The sequence below is a fragment of the Bos indicus x Bos taurus genome, chromosome 15 (genome assembly GCF_003369695.1).
Source record: "Bos indicus x Bos taurus breed Angus x Brahman F1 hybrid chromosome 15, Bos_hybrid_MaternalHap_v2.0, whole genome shotgun sequence".
Classification (NCBI taxonomy): domain Eukaryota; kingdom Metazoa; phylum Chordata; class Mammalia; order Artiodactyla; family Bovidae; genus Bos; species Bos indicus x Bos taurus.
In genome coordinates, this window is record NC_040090.1 from 78,401,040 (window position 1) to 78,426,688 (window position 25,649).

Sequence of the window (25,649 nt, forward strand, 5' to 3'; positions counted from 1 at the left end):
TCAGGACTTATTTTCTAGTCTCCCCTCCAGCACCTGGCTGGCCCAGATGGAGCTGTAGGTCCAGGCCTGCAGCAGCTGGGAGACCTTGGCTGTGTGGATGGAGAAGACAGGAAGAAGGGGCACAGGACGCCTTGTGTACGCCCAAAGGACTCAGACAGGACTCCCAGACAATGTGGCTCTGCAGCAGCTATGCTGGGCAGGGGCCCTTGGGCCTGCTTTTTAAACCATGGTCCTCAGTCCCACTAATTCTGACTCTATGTGCATATCCACTGCTACCACACAAGGGCTCTGAATAGATTCATTCACACATGTTAATATAACAGTTGGGGCTTCCCTGGTTTCTCAGTTGGTAACAAATCCACCTGCAATGCAGGAGACCCTGTTTTGATTCCTGGGTCAGGAAGATCCCCTGGCAAAGGGTTAGGCCACCCACTCCAGGATTCTTGGGCTTCCCCGGTAGCTCAGATGGTAAAGAATCTGCCTGCAACATGGGAGACCTGGGTTTGATCCCTCGGTTGGGAAGATCCCCTGGAGGAGGGCATGGCAACCCACTCCAGTATTCTTGCCTGGAGAATCCCATGGACAGAGGAGCCTGGTGGGCTACTGTCTCAAAGACCTCATGAGCCCATGGGGTCTCAAAGCGTTGGATACAACTGAGCAACTAAGCACAACACATATACAGTTGACTCTTACCAAGGGGGTGGGTTGGGGTGCTGACCTTCTGTGCAACCGAAAATCTGCATGTAATTTATAGTCAGCCCTCAGTATACTCAGTTCCTCTGTATCTTCACTTCCGTGTCGGCAGATTCAACTAACGCTCAATCCTGTCATACTCTAGTATTTATTATTGAGAAAATCCAGTGGGGTGAACTGGGAGACTAGGATTAACATACATACACTCCCATGTATCAAAAGCCTGGTGGGCACCCGCTGTCTGCACGGGAGCTGAGCTCAGCTCTGTGATGCCCTAGAGGAGTGGGGATGGGGGTGTGGGCTGGGAGGGAGCTCCCAGAGGGAGGGGATATGTGTGTACATACAGCCAATTCATCTCACCGTGCAGCAGAAAGTAACACACTGTGGGAAAACGATTATATCCCAATAAATAAAATGAGGTATAAAGAAGAAAACAGTCCAAGTGTGAGTAGGCCTACAGTTTAAACCTGTGTTGGTCAAGGGTCAACTGTATTCTGTAAAGGCAGGCTGTTCTTGTGCTTAAATGTATATGCCAACATGTACAGCATGTGTTAATGTGTTAATAATATCTCTATTTGAGAGGCTTTGGTAAGTGCTTCAGTTCCCTCCTGAAGTCTTTTAACAGCTTTTAAAACAAGCTGAAGAAACATGGCTTGGGTTAGAACCTATCTAGAGAGCAGATGAATGTTTATGAGGTAGATTCTCACATTCACTCAAGAAGTATTTCCTGACACCTCCTGTGCGCCAGGTGCTGTGCTGGGTTATTAGAGACTTGCCGGGGTCCAGCCCCGGTGGATCCAGGGAATTTGAAGGGGAGACGGCTTCAGCGATCAGGAAACAATAGATCAATTAAGTGTTAATTAAAGATATAAAAAGTGGTGAAATAAGGATAGCTCAGTGAGAAAATTTAGTGGAGAAAAGAGGCTGAATAATTCAGCCAGAAGGTGAGAGAAAGAACGACACGGGGAGACCAAGTTTTGGTGAACAAGGCCCGCATTTTATTTTCCAAAGTAGTTTTTATACCTTAAGTTATGCATAGAGGATAATGGGGGAAGGGGTAGAGTCATGCAGTAAGCCAGGCTTTCTTCCTGCAAACTTATCATATGCAAAAGTTTAGGTGATTTGCATCATCTTCTGGCCCGGAGGCCTGTTAACATTTTAAGTCCCTTTCTTCAGAAAACTTATTTTTCTCTATAGGTGATTAGTCAGGTGCCACCCCCCAAAAGCTTTAGATAAAGTTGCATTCCTACAGGGCAAAGGTGTGGTGGGCTATAACAAGAAAAAGAATTAACTCAAGGGTCCCAGGTTACAAACATTAAAGCTACTACTTACACCAATTATATTAATCAATACACTGCCAGGGACACAGCAGGTAAGGGATATGGAAACTTAGCAGCAAACATTGGCCCAACAAGTGAAAAACCCTTCACCAATACAATTTCTAATCAATCTTTTAACTGCTCAAAGGAATCTGTGTTTAGACAGTTTAGAACATCTCCTGCCTCTCACAGTTGGGAGGCTCTGAGCAATCACATGTGGCCGGAAAAACCTATTCAGGCAGGCTAGAGGACTTCCAAGGGAGTTTGTAGGTTGAAACACTGTCACACCCAGGAATTAGTAACTGGAGCTGTAAGCTAACTCTTTTTTCAGAGAGAGGTAGTGGGGGACAGCCCCCGTAAAGTCAGAGGTGTAGGTGAGAGCACAAAGCAGAAAGTAGGCAGACTCTGGTTTTGGGGGTAGATGCTCGAGAATTTCCAGGGGGACTCCTGAGGCTCGACCCCGCCTTTGCGTATGCCAAGCCTCCTTCCTCATGACCTTTGCCACGGGTGGAGCGCCTGCTCCCGGCAGGGGACAAGTTAACAGTGGTTCAGGTGAAGTACTGTGGGAGTCTGGTGCAGGGTGGGTAGAATCAGGGAAGGCTTCCTGAGGGAGGCAGAATTTGAGCTTGTCCTCAGAGGAAGCAGAATGTGGATGTGCAGAGATGTGGGATCCGGTCCTTGTCCCCATGTTCTTTTTCCAAGTGGTTCAAGCTGTTCTCCATGTTAACCCTCCCTGGGTACATGACTTAGTCATGATGTGGCTTTCTGTGCATTAGGTCTTCAGTGAAAAAGCCTTTTCTCCCTAAATGAGAACGCCCTGTGTTCAGTTATTGTGATTCACTGTCTTGTTTATAAGGTTTATCAATGTACTTTCTCCTGAACATAATGAGAAATGATTTAGACAAGAATCCCAAACTCTAGTGAACTCGGTTCTCTAGTGTTTGTGTAAATGTTGTGTTGTATACCTATGGCTGATTCACATTGAGGTTTGACAGAAAACGACAAAATTCTGTAAAGCAATTATCCTTCAATAAAAAAAATAAGTTAAAAAGAAAAAAATATACACATAAAAGGAAAAAAAAAAAAAGAAACAGGATTTTGGACCTGGATCCCAGATGACAGGTCCAGCCCCAGTACAGAGGTGGAGAAGGCCACGCTTGTTGTCAGGGTCTCTGGCTTCTGCTTTGTGAATCCTTTCTCTGTGCGTGACTGACACTCACCTCCATGGTGTCTGCGCCTCCCTTCCAGGACACAGAGTTCTCTCAGGCCCTCCCCTCTCTGAAAATCTGCTTCTGGGAAAAGACCAGCTATCAGTCATTTCCACTCTAGTGTGAACTTGGGGACCGTTTGCCTTTTAAGCCAATTTCTTACTAGAAAAAAAAAAAAAAAAAAACTGACATTTTTTTTAACGAAGGTTTTGTTTCCTGTGAGTTTCAGAGCAAGTAAAGGAGACAGTGGAAATTTAGTTTTGGACAGAGACAGTGAAAGGCAGAGAAGGGTCATCCTGTCTCCATCCTGCCACCCCCTGTAGACAGCAACCTTGTCTCACCGTCCAATGTGCTGCTCCACTCCAGAGGTAGCAAGTCGTCGTTTTATAGCTGTTTTGGTTTCTAGGCCCAAGAAGAAACTGATTGCATAGATACAGCTTGTTTTCCCTTGAGCTTTAAAGAAAAGAAAAAAGGAGGAGAATGTGTCTGGCTACCTGGGGTGGCATAGGTAGCCGGGAAAGCTACCTGGAGGTGCTCAGGGAGGCCTGAGTCTTCAAGGCTGAGTAGGAGTTTGCCAATGGGAAATGTGAGCCGGTAAAAGAAAGAACACACGCCGAGTGCAGTTTACCCAGTGAAGTGGATGGATCTTTGAATAGTTTGTGAACAGGCAAAAATGTTCCCTGCATCATGCATTTTTGAACTGTGATGATCAGCATGGATGTCTGTACCCTCTGACCAAATGAACAGGTGATTGTTGGAATCATTGGTGGTGAAGGTAAAGAGCATCAGTCGTGAAATCATACTAACACTAACTGGGTTCAATCCGCAGTTCTGCCACTTCCTACTTAGGTAACTTTTAGCAAATCATCTAAGTTCTTCTGGGCCTCAACTTCCACATCTATGTAACTGGGACATTAACTTCTCCCTCACATGGCTTCAGGGAGGTTGGATGAGACAGTGCATTTGAAAGTCGCATGTAAACCCTCCAGCACACTCTTCTCTGCATTGCAAATGTGATTAAGTTATGCTTCTTCTTGTGCTCATTCTGTAAATTGAGTCAGCAATGTTGAAAAGCTGCACGTTTCCAGAAAGAGAAGTGCTTCAAGGTTAAGCCACTGAGTGATGAAGTAATTTCCATCCAGCTTTCTTCAGCATCCAGAGCTCAGGGCAGTCAGGGTGTAACTTACACACCCTTCACATAGAGCATAAGTGGTTAAGTTAAAGATCACACAAACCAGCTGTATTAAACACTGCATGAAGCTGGCAGCCTTTACTATTAAGTGAGCGGAATGTGTGTACTGTCTTCACTCTGTAGGAGTCAGTCTTAGATGTTTATTACATATTGCCTCCCTTAAGCTTCATAATAACCCAAGGAAGAAGGGTCTATTATCCTCATTTTAAAGGTAACTAAACTGAGGTCCAGAAATCTGATTCACACTTTCCTTTCCATTTATCTTTCCTGGTAATCTCCCCTTTGTCCTCCTGGTGAGGAAAGATTCAAATTAAGACAATAATTCTCAGTCTCAGCTCTATATCAGAGTCTGTATTAAAAACACAGATAAGTGGGGGCTTCCCTAGTGCTCCAGCAGTTAAGACTCCATGCTTCCACTGCAGAGGGCATGGGTTTGATCCTTCCTGGTCACAAAATTAAAAGACGTTTGTTCCTTGTAAGGAAAACTATAACAAACCCTGGTTGGTTTGGAAAAACTGGTTTTTCCAGTAGTCATGTACTGATGTGACACCATAAAGAAGGGTGAGCGCCGAAGAATCAATGCTTTCAAATTGTGGTGTTGGGGAAGACTCTTGAGAGTTCCCTGGACTGCAAGGAGATCAAACCAGTCAATCCTAAAGGAAATCAACCCTGAATATTCATTGGAAGGACTGATGCTGAAACTGAAATTCCAATACTTTGGCCACCTCATGCGAAGAGCTGACTCATTGGAAAAGACCGTGATGCTGGGAAAGATTGAGGGCAGGAGGAGAAGGGGATGACAGAGGATGAGATGGTAGGATGGCATCACTGACTCCATGCACGTGAGTTTGGGTAAACTCTAGGAGTTGGTGATGGACAGGGAGGCCTGGCCTGCTGCAATCCAAGAGTCCAACAGAGGTTAGATGGCATCGCTGATTCTATGGACAGGAACTTGGGCAGGCTCCAGTGAGATAGTGAAGGACAGGGAAGCCTGCTATGCTGCAGTCTATGGGGTCGCAAAGTGAACGCAACTGGCAAATGAGGCCACTAAATCCCAGCTGAGCAGCAGAGACGGCCCAGGCACATGAGAGGGTGGTTACAGTTGGCAACCAGGATCCGATCTCTGTCTTGTTTTTAACTTCAAACATTCCCATTTACCTCCCTGACTCTGCCACCACTTCACATCCCCTCCCAACTTCAGAATGTTGAGGATAAGACAAAATGGAGAAAAAAATGATCCAATGATACTCAATAACTGCACAAAACCATTTGACAGAGACCCATGTTGGACTTCCCTGATGGCTCAGATGGTAAAGAATCCACCTGCAGTGCAGGAGACCTGGGTTCCATCCCTGGGTTGGGATGATCCCCTGGAGAAGGGAAAGGCTACCCACTCCAGTATCCTGGCCTGGAGAATCCCAGGGACTGTGTAGTCCATGGGGTCACAAAAAGTCAGACACAACTGAGTGACTTTCCCTTTCGTGAGGACAGACATGGCAGGAGATAGGCGTTTGCTCCAAGTGGCTCCGTTTCTGGACGGGGGAAGCTGCTGACTGAGGTTTCTGGTTTTCGGCCCCACCGTGTGGCATGCGGGGTCTCAGCTCCCCGACCAGGGATCATCTGTAACTGCGCACTGGGAGCACAGTCTTCACCGCTCCACCACAGGAGGAGTCCCTGCTGACTGAATTTGCCATAATTCTCTTCCCTCTTCAAGGAGCTCGGCTCTGTGATCGGGCGTCTGGGTTTTTGTTTCTCCTGAGCTATATGATTTCTACATCTTCTCCACTCTTGGGAGTCTGGCCTCACGTCCCATCTTTCTACATCAAGAGACATGACTTCTTACCACAGGGAAGTCACCTCAATTTCTGTGCAAAAAAAAAAAACAAACAAAAAAACACAACCCAAAGCACGTTGATCTCACTCATCCCAGGCTCCTGATAATGGCCCTTCCGCGTGTCCATGGATCTCTCTTGTTTCTACCCCAGAGCCGGTTCTCTTTATATCTTCTCTCCCCTCTTCCTGTCCCTGCTTTGACACCTTCACCTCTGCAGACGCTTCCTGATGGAAACCAGACAGAGCAAACCAGCTGCCTTCCCCCATCTCTCCCCCACGCAGACTCTGGGGCCCTGTTCTCCCTTCCCCGCGGGCCCTTAGAACCGTCTCTCTTCAGGCCTCCACTCGGTCCTGTTCCCCCCGCCTTGGTCCGGGCGTCTCACATTTAAAGCCGGACTCTCAGGAGGATGCGCGCCTGCCCGCTGGAGACCCACTCTCCACTCCGGCCACGTGTGAGTTTCCTGCGGCTGCTGCAACAGCCCACCGCCAGCCCACAGCTTAAGACGAGACGCGCGTTCTCTTACAGCTGTGCAGTCTGGAGTCTGACACGGGTCTCCCCGAGCTAAAATCCAGGTGTCAGCACGGCTCTGTCTCCTGCCGGGGGCTCCCGGGGGCATCACATTCCTCGCTGCTTTCAGCTTCCCAAGGCAGCCTGGACGCGTCGGCTGTGGCCCCGTCCTCCGTCTTCAAGCCCTTCACTCCTCTCTAACCCTTCTGTCCTTAACGTCTTTCCCTGACAGCAGCTGGGAGAAGTTCTCTGCAGCAGCAAGTCCCCTACGTACGAACACGCTCTGTTCCGAGAGTTCATTCCCAACTCCATTTTGTTCATAAGTCCGCAAGACTTAGCCTAGATCCCCAACTAACACAATCGGTGATATAGTCCTGTACTATAATAGGTTTATAACACTTTCACACAAATAGCACATGAAAAACAGCAAACACACATAAAATCTTTGAATCTTCAGTACAGCACCTTGGAAAGGACAGCAGTGCCAGCTGCGTCATGCTGCTGTTATGCTCGCGTCCAGATGCCCTGGGCCTGAAATAAAGATGGCACAGTACTGTATGGTCTTCAGTGCTGTGCAAAACAGTGCACAGAAGCACAGCCCCTTGTAGAGGATGCATGCGTGTGAAACTGTACACCAGACACGTGAACTGACTTACGTGATTGGACACGTGAACCTATGTTCATTTTATTGAGAGTTTGCAACTTGAAGGTATGGTACGTAGGAGACTTACTGTGATTAGATTGGGCCCACGTGGATAACCCCTGATACTCTCCCCAGCTCGAAGCCTTGAACCTTTGTCACACGTGTAAAACCTCGTTTACCATGTAGATTCGCATATTCACAGAAGTCCAGGGATTCAGGTGTGGACATATCTGGGGCTGTCACCATGCTCACCACAAGCAGCAAATCTCAACGGGAAGAGACGGGAGGGCCCGGTGAGTGTGAGGAGGGTGACTGCACAGAGGAGGGTAGCTGAGAACCTGTGGGTCTGCCTGTGGTTTTAAAGTTCTTTAGAAGATAATGCCCTATGACCCCAGGATGACCTACACCCACCCTGGTCCCCCTTTTGACTTCCAGGGCCAAGAATATATCATGTGAGTACTTACTAAACACCCATTCTAAATCAGGGGCTATAGCAGTTCCTTTTGCAACATCACTTTCATGTGAATCTATTTATATGTGTTTTTAAAGCAATATAGAAATTGAAGATCAGAGAGGTTAAGTGAATTACCTAAGGTCACATAGCTAGCAAGCTTGTAATGTAAGTAGATTTGGAAATTCTGTTTTGGTTTCATAACTGTTTGGTTTCAAACTGTTTCCAATAAAGCTCAATAAAGTCATGGTCTAATGTCGCCTTTCACCTTAGTAGCTTCTTTAGTTTAAAGGTACACTAAGGTCTCCAGTGGTCATGTATGGATATGAGAGTTGGATGGTGAAGAAAGCTGAGCGCCGAAGAATTGATGCTTTTGAACCGTGGTGTTGGAGAAGACTCTTGAGAGTCCCTTGGACTGCAAGGAGATCCAACCAGTCCATCCTAAAGGAGATCAGTCCTGGGTGTTCATTGGAAGGACTGATGCTGAAGGTGAAACTCCAATGCTTTGGCCACCTCATGTGAAGAGTTGACTCATTGGAAAAGACCCTGATGCTGGGAGGGATTGGGGGCAGGAGGAGAAGAAAACAGAGGATGAGATGGTTGGATGGCATCACCAACTCGATGCACATGGGTTTGAGTAGACTCCGGGAGTTGGTGATGAACAGGGAGGCCTGGCGTGCTGTGATTCATGGGGTCGCAAAGAGTCAGACACGACTGAGCAACTGAACTGAACTGAACTGAAGGTCCCCATAGGAATATTTTGACCCTTCTTTCCTCTAAATTATGCAAGCCTGGTTGTCTAGCACGTGAGGACAGAACTTCAGAGGAAGCCTAAGTGAAGCCAGGGCCCCACAGGCAGCCAGTTTATCTTTTGATTGGGAGGGGAAGTCTGGAGACCCGGGTTTGATCCCTTTCTTCCACTTGCTTGACCTTGGACAGGTTCCTTCATCTCTGTGCTTCTATTTCATGCCTCTGGCCACTTACAGCTGTGAACCCTGAACAAGTTGCTTCATATCCCTATGCCTTAATTTCCTTCCATGTAAAATGGTGGCAATAACACCTACATGGTAGGAATGTTGTGAAGATTAAACATAGATTTGCCTGGAAAGTGCCTGCACATGTCGCATAGTAAGAGTTCTCTGACAGCTAAATAGGAAAGTGCTTCGCAGGATAGCCATGGGTTCCAAGGAGGTAGCAGACCAAAAGCAGGCTATAAACCATAAAGGGCTATTCCAAAGACTTATCTTAAAAGTCATTTACTTAAAAGTAATGCAGGAGCATGTGCTCACTTGTTTAAACAAGCAAACAAACAACATAAAAAACACTCAGAAGTATGAAATGCAGCCCCTCACTCATTCAGCTTCCCTCCTCAGGAGAAGGAAGGGATGTTAACCACTGTTAACATCTTGATATGTCTCTATCCAGATATTTTCTTATGTCTTAATGCTAAAGATTAATTATCATTATTAGATATAGAACAAGTTTCCAGGACTATAGTGTGTCCCGAGTGTAAAATACCAAATGCTTCAAGGCTATGTGGTGTAGTGTGTGTGTGTTAGTCGCTCAGTCCTGTCTGACTCTTTGGGACCCCATGGGACTGTAGCCCGTCAGGTTCCTCTGTCCATGGAATTCTCCAGGCAAGAATACCGGAGTGGGTAGCTGCTCTCTTACCCAGGCGATCTTCCCAAACCCAGGAATTGAACCTGGGTGTCTCTCATTGCAGGCGGATTCTTTACAGCCTGAACCATCAAGGAAGCCCGTGTAGAGTAGCAAACAAGGCCTAAAAAAGTCAGGGAAGACAGACCTGTCACTCTTAGCCAAGCCAGCGGTGGTCATGTGCATATAAAACCACTAGAGGGCACGCAGAGTCCATCTGGGCACTGAGCTGTTTGATCAGGTCCGTGAAAAGTGGAAGTGAAAGTGAAAGTTGCTCAGTCATCTGACTTTTTCTGAGCCCATAGACTATACAGTCCATTGGATTCTCCAGGCCAGAATACTGGACTGGGTAGCCTTTCCCTTCTCCAGGGGATCTTCCCAACCCAGGGATTGAACCCAGGTCTCCTGCATTGCAGGCGGATTCTTTACCAGCTGAGCCACAAGGGAAGCCCAAGAATACTGGACTGGGTAGCCTATCCATTCTCCAGGGGATCCTCCTGACCCAGCAACTGAACTGGGGTCTCCTGTATTGCAGGCGGATTCTTTACCAACTGAGCTATCAGGTCAGTAGTCTGAAACAAATGTGAACACAGGTGGCCATTATCTCCTGTAGTGAAGGTTTGAACAAGGCCGGTTGAACAAGGCACTTGGGGACTCACCAAGGCTTAATACAGTGTAATTTGCTGTAGGTGAGAACAGAGAATGTGAAACCCCACAGACGCCCTAAGCACAGAGTTTTGGCCTCCATTAACAGAGGAACATTTTAATGTGATGTTGTGGGGAGCAGCTTTAGAAGGCCACTATAGGGTCATCTATGGAAAAGGGGACGACAGAGGATGAGATGGCTGGATGGCATCACCGACTCGATGGACATGAGTTTGAGTGAACTCTGGGAGTTGGTGATGGACAGGGAGGCCTGGCGTGCTGCAATTCATGGGGTAGCAGAGAGTCGGACATAACTGAGTGACTGAACTGAACTGAACTGATGGACACACTGGTTGTCACACATGTCACAATTAGCTTTGGACAGTTTGCACAATTTGCTGGTAAAAGGAAAATTTTAAGTCTGCTAAATAACAGTTGAATATCTGATGACTACTTACCATCAACAGAAATGAGGTTCAGAAGAACCTGCAAGAAAACTGAGATTCCTAAATCCATTCAAAGTTTAATTTTATACATGGTTTATACCAGAGAGGATGGGTTAAATTATTCAGTGATTGTAAGCCCGGAATCCTTTAATGTCTCTTAAAGCAATAAAGGTTTACTTCTTACTCATGCTATGCAACCATCGTGGTTGGACAGAGGGACTCTGCTTGTGGCAGTAACGCTGTTTCCCAGAGGAGCCATAGTTTTGAGTTCTATCAGTTGCTATGTTGGATGGAAAAAGACACTGAAGGGTTTGATGCAGGCAGTTAAATGTTCCATCCTAGAAGAGCCACATGTCACCACCACTTACAGCTCATTGCCTGGAGCTAGTGATGTGGCTCCACCTACTGCAAGTAGGATAGGAAGTATCAATATAATCCTTCCTTGTGGCCAGCAGGTTCAGTTCAGTTCAGTTCTGTTGCTCAGTTGTGTCCGACTCTTTGTGACCCCATAAACCGCAGCACACCAGGCCTCCCAGTCCATCACCAACTCCCGGAGTCCACACAAACCCGTGTCCATCGAGTCGGTGATGCCATCCAGCCATCTCATCCTCTGTCGTCCCCTTCTCCTGCCCCCAATCCCTCCCAGCATCAGGGTCTTTTCCAATGAGTCAGCTCTTTGCATGAGGTGGCCAAAGTATTAGAGTTTCAGCTTTAGGATCAGTCCTTCCAATGAACACCCAGGATTGATTTCCTTTAGGATGGACTGGTTGGATCTCCTTGCAGTCCATGGGACTCTCAAGAGTCTTCTCCAACACCACAGTTCAAAAGCATCAATTCTTCAGCTTTCTTGACAGTCCAACTCTCACATCCATACATGACCATTGGAAAAACCACAGCTTTGACTAGAAAGGACCTTTGTTGACAAAATAATGTCTCTGCTTTTTAATATGCTGTCTAGGTTGGTCATAACTTTCCTTCTAAGGAGTAAGTGTCTTTTAATTTCATGGCTGCAGTCACCATCTGCAGTGATTTTGGAGCCCCCAAAAATAAAGTCTGTCACTGTTTCCACTGTTTCCCCATCTATTTGCCATGAAGTGATGGGACCAGATGCCATAATCTTAGTGTTCTGAACGTTGAGCTTTAAGCCAACTTTTTCACTCTCCTCTTTCACTTTCATCAAGAGGCTTTTTAGTTCCTCTTCACTTTCTGCCGTAAGGATGGTATCATCTGCATATCTGAGGTTATTGATATTTCTCCCAGCAATCTTTATTCCAGCTTGTGCTTCCTCCTGCCCAGTGTTTCTCATGATTTACTTTGCATATAAATTAAATAAGTAGGGTGACAATATACAGCCTTGATGTACTCCTTTTCCTATTTGGAACCAGTCTGTTGTTCCATGTCCAGTTCTAATTGTTGCTTCCTGACCTGCAAACAGGTTTTTCAAGAGGCAGATCAGGTGATATGGTATTCCCATCTCTTTAAGGATTTTCCACAGTTTGTTGTGAACCACACAGTCAAAGGATTTGGCATAGTCAAAAAAGCAGAAATAGATGTTTTTCTGAAATTCTCTTGCTTTTTGCATGATCCAACAGATGTTGGCAATTTGATCTCTGGTTCCTCTGCCTTTTCTAAAACCAGCTTGAACATCTGGAAGTTCACGGTTCACGTATTGCTGAAACCAGGTTTGGAGAATTTTGAGCATTACTTTACTAGCGTGTGAGATGAGTGCAATTGTGCAGTAGTTTGAGCATTCTTTGGCATTGCCTTTCTTTGGGATTGGAATGAAAACTTACCTTTTCGTTGGCCAAAAGTGTGTCTGGGTTTTTTGTAACATCTTACAAAAACCAGAATGAACTTTTTGGCCAAGCCAATACATGGTAAAGAGCATTAATCATGAACGCTGAATGGAAGACAGAACCCACCTTTATCTTCTCCATATAGTATACCAGTTTTCTCCAAGCATTATTTACTACGCTTTGTTTTCCTTCTAAATTGTGATGCCTCCTCTATCATATCAAGGATATGTTTCTTGACTCATATCTGGCTCCATAAGCTCTTATCTCTGCTCCTATGTTAGTTTTATAATGGTTTTGTGAGATATCTTAATGTCTGGTGCAACTCTATCTTTATGCTTTGTTAAAATCTGTAGCTCTTTGTTTGTATTTATTCCTTCACAAAAGCTTCAAAATCAGTTTTTGTTTTCCAAATAATACGGTTTGGATTTCATTGAAGTTTCATTGTATTTATAAGTTAATTTTGGGAAAAGGATTATCTTTAGAGTATCAGGTCATTCATTCATGAATATGGTGTTTGGGCTTCTTGTGTATCTCTAACAACTCTTAAAATTTTATTTAAACGTTTAAGGTCTGTTTTTGCTAGATTATTTCCTATATAGATTGTAGATTTTACTGTAACCATTAGTCTTTTACTTTCTACATTTTACTTAGTTTTTTTATTGTGAGTATATAGGAATATAAATAATTTTGATATGTTTATGTTATGTTTGAAAATGTTGAAATTCCTGCCTAAAGAGTTTTGGTCCTTTGGACTTTTCTATGCAAATGATCTAATTATCTGAAAATAATGGTAATTTGGACTCTTCCCTTTTAATCTTTATATCCATCATTGTTTTTCTTGTCTTAATTTTTGGACAGAGTCCCAGGACTATGTTGAACACATATCAGCGATAGTAGGCATCTTTCTGTTACTCCCAGAATTAGTAGGAAAGTGACCACACTGTCCCCACACGTGCTGTGTGGTGAGAGCAGAATAAAGCCGGTTTGCTTTCTTATCATGTGTGTGTTCACGGAATAGCACTTTTATTTTCCTCCGAGAGCTCTTCTTTTGCATTCACAGGTTGGCTGTTTGGTACAAAAGGCCTACCTTGTGATCTAAGTCAGCTCTTGATGTACTTTCCTCACTAAGCTGAATCATTTCTAGCTTTTTATTTGAAGTGAGGGCCTTGCATGTTGAACACTTAGGGGCCGTTGAGGATTAACTGGCCTAGTTTCAATATTGTTGTTCTCAGGAAATAGGCCTGTGTAGAGGGGGAGGTGGGGAACAGCTGGTTATTGGAGCAGTCAGAACACACACAACATTTATCAATGAAACTTGCCATCTTATTCAGGTATGGTTCATGGTATCCCCAAACAATTATAATAGTAACATCAAAGATTACAGACCACTGTAATACATATAACAATACTTCAAAAGTTTGAAATAGTTTGAGTTACCAAAATGTTACATAGCAGCACAAAGTAAGCAAATTCTGTTGGAAAATAGACTTGTTTGATTCAGGATTTTAATGAATCTTTACTTTGTAAAAAAACAAAAAAACACAGGATCTGCAAAGTGCAATAAAACGAGGTGTGCCAGTAGTAGCAGTGGGTCATTCACTTTCATTTTTATATAATATTCTACTGTATGACTCAGACTCGGAGAAGGCAATGGCACCCCACTCCAGTACTCTTTCAAGACTGGAAAATCCCAAGGAATGGAGGAGCCTGGTGGGCCTCAGTCCATGGGCTCGCTAAGAGTCGGACAAGACTCAGCGACTTCACTTTCACTTTTCACTTTCATGCATTGGAGAAGGCAATGGCAACCCACTCCAGTGTTCTTGCCTGGAGAATCTCAGGGACGGGGGAGCCTCGTGGGCTGCCGTCTATTGGGTCGCACAAAGTCGGACACGACTGAAGCGTCTTAGCAGCAGCAGCAGCAGCAGCATGACTCAGACTTGGGCTATCATGAATAAAAATTCTATGGACATTCTTGAAAGAGCTTTTTGCATATTGTGTGTTCATTGAGCTTGGGAAAATATTTGCAAAAGATCATAGGTTCAATAAATTAATTTTGTGAGTAATTTCTATGTTGTATGAGAGTTGTAGATATTTTGGCTTTTCATCAACATTTGGTGATGTCAGTCTTACTAATATTAGTTGTTTTAGTGGCTTTATCCTGGAGGAGGGCATCGCAACCCACTCCAGTATTCTTGCCTTGGAGAATCCCATGGACAGAGCAGCCTACAGGCTAGAGAATAGGTTACAGTCAGCTACCCACTCCAGTATTCTTGGGCTTCCCTGGTGGCTCAGACAGTAAAGAATCTGCCTGCAATGTGGGAGACCTGGTTTTGATCCCTGGGTTGGGAAGATCCTCTAGAGAAGGGAATGGCTTCCCACTCCAGTATTCTGGCCTGAAAAATTCCATGGACAGAGGAGCCTGGCAGGCTACAGTCCATGGGGTCGAAAAGAGTCAGGCATGACTAGCGACTTTCACTTAGTGGCTTTATATAGCACCTTATGAGAATTGTTTTTTCTTGATAACTGATGGTAAGTACATTTTTCATGTGTTTATTGATCATTCATATGTCTTTCTTTGCAAAAAACATCTAAGACCTCTGTATGTTTTTAAGTGGATTATTTGTCATTTTATTAACAGTTGGTAGGGCCCTTTTAACATATTCTAGATGAAAGTCCTTTGTCATACATATGCATTCCAAGTACATATTCCTCCTGTGATTTCATGTTTCCATGAACTGTAGCTTCCCCGGCCTCTTCAGATGAGTTAAACCTGGGTCCTGGCTCATTCTCTTCTCCAGTTTAGGGACTGGGATGGAATGCAAGCAGCTCAGAACATGGTGTTTGGTGATAAAAGTCTGTACCCAGCGGCTCTTGTTTCTCATTCTCATCAGTGGATCCTCCCATGACGGACCACTCAGAAATTTTCTCTCAGCTTCTAACAATTTCTGGGGTTGCTGCCATGTCTAATTTTCTAGTATCTTGGCAGGAAGGACAGAGAGAGGAGTCCTTTCCTAGTTGGTCAAACTGACTACACACTTTGTTATTGACTTCCAAGTTTTGCTGGCATCCAGCATCAATTCTGCATACATTTATTAAAGTGTTTTATTGAGCACCTACTTGGTTCTTGGGCTTCCCGGTCGCTTAGCAGTAAAGAATCTTCCTGTAATGCAGGAGACGCAGGAGATGCGGGTTCAATCCCTGTGTTAGAAAGATCCCTTGGAGGAGGGCATGGCAACCCACTCCAGTATTCTTGCCTGGAGAATCCCGTGGAAGAGGAGCCTGGCAGTCTGTAGTCCATGGGGTTGAAATGAGTTAGACATGACTGAAGTGACTGGGCATGCAGGTGCAGAGACATAATATTTGAGAATGTAGTTACTATGAGAAATGTAATTACTGAACTATCATAGAATATTGGTAAAGAGTTTTGCTCTGTGCAAACCTAAAGATAAACTATGACCTTGACGTGCTCAGCACTCAATTAAAATTAAGTTGTATAAGTTCACAAAGCAGTGTGATCTAGTCAACATGGAATATGTCCAGACTGAGGTTAAACAAGGTTGTGTTTATGTGTCTGTGCTCTTGCCTGGAGGATCCCATGGATGGAGGAGCCTGGAAGGCTGCAGTCCATGGGGTCGCTGAGGGTCAGACATAACTGAGCGACTTCACTTTTACTTTTCACTTTCATGCATTGGAGAAGGAAATGGAAACCCACTCCAGTGTTCTTGCCTGGAGAGTCCCAGGGACGGGGAAGCCTGGTGGGCTGCCGTCTATGGGGTCGCACAGAGTCGGACACTACTGAAGCGACTTAGCAGCAGCAGCAGCCGCCTTGTTATTACCTAGAGATTCAAATAAAATACTGAAATATCTGGTTTCTCAGAAAACTCACCTCCCTTGGGTGAGTTAGAAATAGTTCTTCCATCTCCTTTGTGAGAATCAATCAATCAACTGAGACATCAATCAGTTACTTCTGCAGTTGAACCAGCTGTTAGTATTCAGGAGGACAGAAACTTGCTTAGTTTTAGGATCAGGTTTGTACTTCTCTTTTCCATAAAAGAAGTAGAAAAATCTTGGAAATAAAATGAAAGATAATGATCATATTAGATGAATAATGATGTTCCACATGAACTCCTAAAAAAATACAAGTTTTCATGAATGCAATTTACTTTCATATCTAAGTAATAGCCCATATGCTATTTCTACAGTAAAAAATGGAGAAAACAGTATGAACTTTTTTGCCAATCCCAGGGATATGAGTTATCTTGAGTTATCTCTTTGGGATAATCTGCATCCATGAACTGATAAAAAATAGATTAAAAATATCAGAATGTGTGATTAATATAATAAAAAATAACACTTAGCCTTCACAAAGAACTTTCCAGGTGCCAATCACTGTTCTAAGTGCTTTGAACACTTGATTCATTTCATCTTCACAACAAATCTGAGAGGTAGGTGCTACCTTTATGTCCACTGTACTGAAATCCAATGGCTGCTTAAAACAACTGTGGATGGGTTCATCATTGGTATAAAATAATAGGGAATTTTACACTGGAAAGTGTCCTGGTTTAACAGGATTATAGGAGACTGAGACCGCCTAGACCATACCTAAAGAGGCATCAGTTCTAAAAAAATCTGATTCAAATTTTATCTCAGGCTCCAACCCTTTAAAAAATCTCTGGAACTCAATCCTGCAAGTCCATTGCCTTCAAGGACAGGTGTGGTGTGATGACAACAGGCAGGGGACTAAATGACACTCAGCTTGGCTGCGTCCATTCACAGAAGAGGATGGAGATTTATCCCAGTTTTAGAGTAATTTTATTTATTTTTTTAATTTTAATTGGAGGCTAATTACTTTACAATATTGTGGTGGTTTATTTTAAAAGGCAACTTTCTTTCCACTAAGGAGGGATTTGATGTGCTAAGATCTCCAAGGGTCTCTCTTTACCTCCCATACTTATGTCAACAAAAAAGTGCGTCTTTCCAATTTCCTCCTCATGGACAGCAGCATTGATTTACCTCACCCTTCCAGAGAAGCCAAAGGAGCTGTAGATGTCCTTAGGGTAACTGGCCAGCATCTGATCTCCCTTAAAGAGTCGGAATTTACTGCCTGTCAGTTAAAAATTTGGCTATGAAAGCGATTTGCCTGGGATTCTGGAAGACAGATTAGGCTCAATGGTAAAGAATCCACCTGCAAATGCAAGAGATGTGGGTTCAATCCCTGGGTTGGGAAGATCCCCTGGGGTAGGAAATAACAACCCACTCCAGTATTCTTGCTTGGGAAATTACATGACGGAGGATCCTGGTGGGCTGTCATCCATGGGGTTGCAAAGAGTTGTTGGACACAACTGAGCACGCACGCCAGAAGCCAGTAGCCAGGGTTTCCCCCAGATGTTCACTTCATGAGAAATCAATGGAGGGCTTTATCCAAAGTGAGGTGCACTTGAGTGGAGCATTCATCCCTAGTGTGACCAGCTTACTTCTGCAGCTGCACAGGCAGTGTGGGTTGGCACAAGTGGTCTTGCAGATGTGGGCAGGTAATGTACACTTCTGCATCTGATTGGAAGGCAGCTCAGCTCTTGACTCAGCTGGGTCCAGGCGAAAAACTCAGTATTTGTTCATTTAGTTACCCCAGAACAGTAATTTATCTTAAATCGTGGAGGCAGAGTATCCCTGCACAAATACACATTATCAGCTCACAAAAACTTCATCTATATAAATCCTTATTTTCAAGATATATACTTTAAATTGATATTTTCCAAGATTCTTTCCTTAAACTAATTAAATCATTCATGTCAAAGTGTCTTTATATTTTGTACATGTAAAAGCCAAATTCCTGAGTGTTTTTGAAGAGCTTAACATTATCGTAATGAACACAGAGTTGGTCATTAGAATGACTGGATATGGCAAAATCCAAACATTTTGTCCATCATTTCATGTAGACCACATGTAGATCTATCATGTGGGCAGTGGGTGGGGGACTCACTCTACACCTCCCTTAAGATGGTGATGCATATTTATGGACTCGCTCAGAACACCAAAGAACAAGTATTTGTGCTCCATTTCTTATCAATGTGACATCTGTATCTATATAGAGAAATCTGCATACAGATCTCTAGATATGTATACAGACCCAGACCAAATTTCCATATATATTTATATATATGTGTGTGTGTGTGTGTATACGTATATGTATATATACCACTTCCTATAAGTGTGGCCTGAATTGATATATTAATAGATTTAGTAGTACATAGATATTCCTATAGATCTGAAAACTTGACATAGGTTGGTAGATAAATATAGAATTAGAGATATTGATAAATATAATCTAGGTATGTGTTCTATTAATATTTTTTGTAAATGTGTCCTGAGCTGGTTTCACTCTCTCTCACTTTCTTTTCCTCTCTCATTCTCTCTATATTTTTATTGTTTGTTTTTTTACACAAATAGATAAAAATACCTAAATACATATACTTACCCAAGACAAGTCTCCATACTTATATATAAAGATATATATTGACTCAGGCCACATTTACAAGAAATGGAATACACATATGTATAATAAATTATACATATATATATAAATTTTATCTGAGTCTGTATCTATATCTATGTCTGTATGTCTATATATTGATTTAGAGATCTTTATCTATCTATACATATAAATATATAGATACTGACCCAGCCAAGTTTTCATTTTATATATTATTAACATAATCAATATTTATATTGATATATTTGTATATACTGACCCAGACCAAGTTTACTTATGTATTACATATACAATATATATAATTGAATACATCCAATAATGTGGAATGTGTTTAAAATACATTTGCAGTTTGCACTGAGAGCAAAGCTTCCTCATTCTAGTATCACAATCAGTCGATAAGAAAAGTTATGATTGCAGTCATGTAATATGTAACTAAAACTTTTGAGAAACAGACTCTGTGAATTTTAATCACCATCATGGAGTCACAGACTTAGTAAGTGAAACTCTTAGCTTTCAAGAGAAATTCACAGCTTAAAAAGTATCCAGTACCCCCTTAATTTTCAACTAAAAAACTAATGAAAAATCTAACTCACAAAAATATTGACAAAAAACTCAGAAGCTTTACCTTTAAAAAATAAGATGTATCTCTTTTAACAACTTTGTAAGCAATCTCAACTCCATTTAATAGTACTGTCTAGAAGTCAGGAATAAATTTTAGGTCAACTATTTTGTGGAAGACATCTATCTGTGTGTATGTTAAAAGAAAATAAGTCAGATTGTATCTAACTTCCCTCAATCTGGCAGATTTACAGATGTTCTTATCTCTGGAACACAAGCCTAATGTTCACAAAAGTAACCACTTCCAACATAAGTCCTTTACCTGCCTTACATCCTGTCTACAAAAGTCCTACATGGAAGTGGATGAGAAATCCAGGGCAGGTTGACCCCAGGAGGCTGCTGCTGCTGCTACTGCTAAGTCGCTTCAGTCGTGTCCAACTCTGTGCAACCCCATAGACGGCAGCCCACGCGGCTCCCCCGTCCCTGGGATTCTCCAGGCAAGAACACTGGAGTGGGTTGCCATTGCCTTCTCCAATGCATGAAAGTGAAAAGTGAAAGCGAAGTTGCTGAGTCTTGTCCGACTCTTAGCGACCCCATGGACTGTGGCCCACCAGGCTTCTCCATCCATGGGATTTTCCAGGCAAGAGTACTGGAGTAGGGTGCCATTGCCTTCTCCACCCCAGGAGGCTAGAGATGTCTAAAGCTAGTAAGAGGCAACAGCTGCTCAGACTAAATTCTTCTTTATTATGATCTTTAAGCTGGGAGTTTGGTTGTGTTCATTTCACAGTTATGGATACTGGAGTAAAAGCACAGCAGAGACTTCCATGTGGGCTGACACACGTGTTCCCAAAACTAGAGAAACAGAATGGAAGCCCCATAGCCAGCTAGCCTTGGGAAATGAAAAAGGATCCTACAAAGGCTGATGTGTGGAAAGCACCCTCCTTGTCAGTCTCTGGAGCAGACCCTCCTGATGCCCAAATCCCTGGGCCCACCACCAGATGTGCAGCTTTGACAGGTGGTCCCCATCATCCCCCTCAGCCTCAAGCTTTCCCCAGCCCAGGAGCAGGCTGGGCCAGTGTGGTGCCCGCCAAGTCACTGTCTAGTGACGGCTTCAGGACCTCCTCAAACAACCCACCGAGGGGAAATGTTGGTGGGAGGTACCTCAGCTCCCCTGCCCTTTGGTGGGACAGCTCTGGAGGGTGCTCTGTGAGGACTTCAAGGGTCTGCAGTGGGACTGGGCCTCTGTTGGCCAGAGCTGTAACCGCTCACTGGCACACCCCTGTTGTCTCTGCTCACTTATCTCAGTTCCTTACTCCTCGGCCATGCCTCGTGGGATTGCCTCCAGACCAACTATGTGCTTCCTAATTCTCATGTCAGTCCCTGCTTCAACCTCCTCCCAAGGGGCTAAGGACCTTGTGCAAATCAGTGACCTGTCCAAGTTTTGGTTCCCTCAAGTTCACTGCTGCTGCAGCTAAGTCGCTTCAGTCGTGTCCGACTATGTGCAACCCCAGAGTCGGCAGCCCCCCAGGCTCCCCCATCCCTGGGATTCTCCAGGCAAGAATACTGGAGTGGGTTGCCATTTCCTTCTCCAATGCATGAAAGTGAAAGTGAAGTCGCTCAGTCACGTCCAACTCTCAGCGACCCCATGGACTGCAGCCTACCAGGCTCCTCCACCCATGGATTAGTACTGGAGTGGGGTGCCATTGCCTTCTCTGCTCAAGGTCACAGGGAATGCCAAATTTCATTACCCTAGTCCAACCCCATCTGAACTCTTCCTGCCAATAGAACTTTTTTTTTTCACAACGGAGGTGTTTTGACATTCTGGCAGCTTTCTATTAAAACAGAAGAAGAGGAAAGTGAAGAAAAAGAAGCATCAGCAGCAGAGGAGGAGGAAGAGGAAGAGAAAAAGATAGGGGGAGGAGGAGAAAAAACAGTAAGAGGAGGAGGAAGGGGAGGAAAGGAAAAAATCTCTCATCAATGATCTTCCCATGTCTGTACAGATACTTACAAACAAAAGTAATTTAGATTTATAACTAAGCCTCCTGATGACCTGCATTTATCTCATGTAGATACTAACATAAGATAATGCAAAACATCAAACATTCTATAGGCTTAAAGAGAGCTGTTGACTTCTTCCAAAATCCCTGATAGTTCTCATTTGGAGGGGGAGGATCACACTATCTATGCTCTTATCCCTCAGTGAGTCAGTTTTGATGAGAAGAGGAAGCCAGGTGTGAGGTCATTCTATTCTGAATCCACACACAGTAGACTGAGTTCTAGGACTGTAAGGCTTTGGGGAGGAAAGTAGCAAGTTCCTCAGAAGGCAGGGTGGGAGTTGGGCCTGAGGGGTGGGGTTGGGGGCTGGTCTTCAAACGCTGTTTTCTCTCCTCCTCACGGCTTCCGGGGCACAGTGAGGATCTGTCGGATGGCAGGTAGGGAGTGCAGCATTGTGCGGAAGGGAGGACGACATGGACAGAAAGGGAGGCCTTCCCTGTCTGGGCTCTGGGCTGCTCAACGCTCAGCAGAGTGTAGAGAGCTGATTCCAGCCAGACAGTCAGAGAGCAATTTGTCCTCAACCCCACCATCACATTTGCCATTGCAGAGTGTGCTAGGGAAAGGAGCTTCAGTCCGGAGTTGGCAGACCAGCTTTTGCTCTGTCGTGGACCACGTGCAGCCTTTGGAAAGTCATATTCCTTCTCTCTGCCAAGCTCTACATATATCTGTGTCACAGAGGGTGGTGGGAGTAGGACTTAGGAGAGCTTTTATTTTATGGATTTTTATTATTATGTATGAATATAATATTGAAGAATAAGAAAAGAAAAAAAATACGCACACATGTATAATCATTATAAACATACGTCAGGATTAATTATAACTTGTACCTGTCTTTGAAGAAGAGCAATTCCCCAAGAATTTTGGTAACAGCATCAAATGTTATCCTGTTATCACACTCACACACAGAAAGGGAGGCCTTCCCTGTCTGGACTCTGGGCTGTTCAACGCTCAGCAGAGTGTAGAGAGCTGATTCCAGCCAGACAGTCAGAGACAGCCCAGTTATCACAGGGCTGTGGGATTTGTGGCACTGGGACCAGCTGTGGTTTATTAGATGGCCCTTAAAAAATAAACAAAGATCCTGAAGTTAATGAAGTTTTACATACTACATTGACCCAAAATATATATATGATGAAGAGTCTTTCAAGGACCAGGTCATTGCCACTATTTTTGAAGCACACATATAGCTCACAAGCATGTGTCTGGTTCACCCAGCTTTACTTACCATAGATGGCCTGGATGCCACTGATGTCATCCTGAGACAGATAAACTTCACCAGTGTAGATGTAGTTGGGGTACATCAAAGCCCCGATGTTAGTAGAATGAGAAAGTCCAAAGGAACGGCCCAATTCATGTGCCAAAACCCAGTACAAGTTGTAATCTAAAGGGCAACAGAATCAGTCAGTCTTTAGCAGATGGCAGTACAGTATTCAGGCCTCAAAGAGCAAATGTATCTCCAAACCGCACAAGAATTCCCCTGTGGTTTGGTTTATGACATGGTCTGAGATGTGTGTGTGTGTATAATCACAAGAGAAGAATTAATTAACACTAAAAAGCCTTCAAGTCTAAATTTTTATAATTGAACTGATAAAATGTAAGGGAAAAAATTAGCTGACATGCAAAATTTTAATATTGATTAGTAAGTCCAGCTATAAATAAATTGGAAAAAAGATTACATAGAGAAACAACAGCATTCTATTAATGCTTATTACTCTGATCTAATATAAATTCTAAATAAACTAATACAGATTCAAAATAAAAATTTGGATAACCATGTACCAAAACACATATTCTCCAAAGCAACCCCACCAAGAGTTACCATTATTTAATTTTGGTACATATTTGTACACATACAAAATATCATTTGTAATCTTATTTTAAAATTTCAAAAACATATTTTACCCTTAAGATGCAGCCATTGGTAGAAACAATATCCTCAGACATTATCACTAACTGTAACTATAGTGTTGCAATATCTTTCTGAACCACCATTAAAAAGCATATCTTTATTAAAGCATTTAACTATCATCATAATATTGGTTTATTCTTTTATACAAAACAGAACATATTGCACTAAGCCATGAAAAGGGAAAATAAAAATAGAAAGGGAGAATTCCTTGACTCACTATTCAAAACTTTGGTCCATATTTCTTCTTCATCAAGATGAACATCTCCAATACCTATTCCTGGTTGGAACGCATGAGCGAATATGCCCCCAGATCCATGAAAGGGAGAGTTGTCACAATGATCTGTGAGGGACAAACGGCAGCAAAGATAAATCTCCTTTTCTATTTAGACTTCCCTACCAGAGACGAGAGCGTAGGGACAAGGAGCCAAAAAGCATTGTTCACCTGTGAGGGGTCCCTTCTTCAGCCCGTAAAATCAGCACCCTCAAATAAGGGGAAAATCTGACCGGAAGCTCAGTGTGTCTGAAAGAAGTGTGAGGCGAGGTTCAGAATGGTTTGGGGAGAAAAGAGCTCACCTCCCCAGACAAAGGATATCATTATGTCCACTTGCCCCTCAGAGACCTTGGTGAAGGACAGGGGTGAGGCACTGCTCCAGAGCTGAAAGGCCTTCTCAACAGCCTGCTCTATGCTCTCGACAGGTCTGGGGTGTAATTTTCAACCCTTCACAGACATGTCAGAGCTCATTTCTCACGGCTCTGGTGGGAAACAGTGTCCCCACTCTGGGGCTCCGTCTAATTACCTGTAGGTCAGGTGTGTGCTCTGCCAAGGAGGGTTCCCTGGAGTGAGTCCATACTGGGGTGAAACGTCAGGCACTCCACACCTAGACTGCCTCATAATATCCAGGGTATCAGCATCTATCTTTCCCGTCACCTTTAGCCCAAAGAATTCCTGCATTTGCTTTAATTTTTCAATCATTGTACTGTGGTTTCTCTGCCTTTCGAATCAGCTGGTTCCAACCCCTAAGCCATAATAGTTTTGTAGGTATTTCTGATAAATAAAAAAAATTCAAACAGAAGATATGAAATCTTTCTTATTTCTCTGAAAATTCCCAGCATTTCACTGTAGTGACAGAATAGTTCTTTTACCTTAAAGGTTTAGTGTCAAGAGGGGAAAAAAAAATCTGCTTCTGCAATGAATTTCTGTCTGAATTTCATAGCCCTTTTTATGCTTACCGTTGATACAGAAATGTCAGTGCAGTGGTAGAAACTATGCTATTGCTAGGTCTACAGAATTTCAATTAGAAGTCAGAATTACAATTAGAGCAACCAGTCTGCATGCTTCTCTTTGGCTTTCTCTTTCTCTATATTCCAAAAATGTCTACAGAGAGATTTTGTTGTTGTTCAGTCACTAAGTCATATCTGCCCCGTTGCACACCAGGTTTCCCTTGTCCTTCAGTATCTCCAGAGTTTGCTCAAACTCATGTCCACTGAGTCGGTGATGCCATCCAACCATCTCATCCTCTGTTGCCCCCTTCTGCTTCTGCCCTCAATCTAAGTAGATTTTTATTTTTGTATGAGGGGATCTGTTTCTGACAAAATGGTTATCCCAGAATAAATCCCAGACTTCCATGAACTCCTATCCCTTGACCTTGGAAAAATGAGAAGGTAGGGCTCTTGAATTTCTGGCACGTGAAATTAAGCATTTACCTGGACCATCTCCGTGTTTTGCTCTTGTGTTTCTGAAGTGGCTGGAAACCCATGAGACCCCAGGCTCCTGAGCAGCAGCAGCAGCAGGGGAAGGCGGGGAATGCTGGCCTCTCCTTTTCTTCTGAGCTGAAGGAAACCAGGGGCTCCCTGCCTCTGCCGTCCTGGGGTTTCAGCCTGCAGGCTCTGCTTTTTTGTAGGGTCCTTACTACTATTACTACTACTACTACTACTACTACTAAGTCATTTCAGTCGTGTCCAACTCTGTGCGACCCCATAGATGGCAGCCCACCAGGCTCTCCCATCCCTGGGATTCTCCAGGCAAGAATACTGGAGTGGGTTGCCATTTCCTTCTCCTTGCACCCCCACAAAACTAAAAGCTATCTGACCCCGATCAGACAACATCCTTCTTATTTGCAATGTGTGGTCTCAACATTAAAAAGTTGTGACATAATACAGATTAATCTTTTCTTTCTGTTTGTTTACACAATCTCAAGATTATGATCACACAGGAGAACAAAGAGATACACTCTACCTCACACATAACAT

General features: G+C 43.7%; 1 protein-coding gene across 1 annotated transcript; it reads right to left on the reverse strand.

Moving 5' to 3' along the window:
* LOC113905069 (interstitial collagenase-like) lies at nt 1-25,649 on the reverse strand. Its single transcript, XM_027562096.1, is given in 8 exon segments — nt 1-89; nt 22,716-22,871; nt 23,617-23,739; nt 23,973-24,083; nt 24,086-24,117; nt 24,197-24,444; nt 25,104-25,229; nt 25,641-25,649. Coding segments are annotated over 8 exon segments (894 nt in total).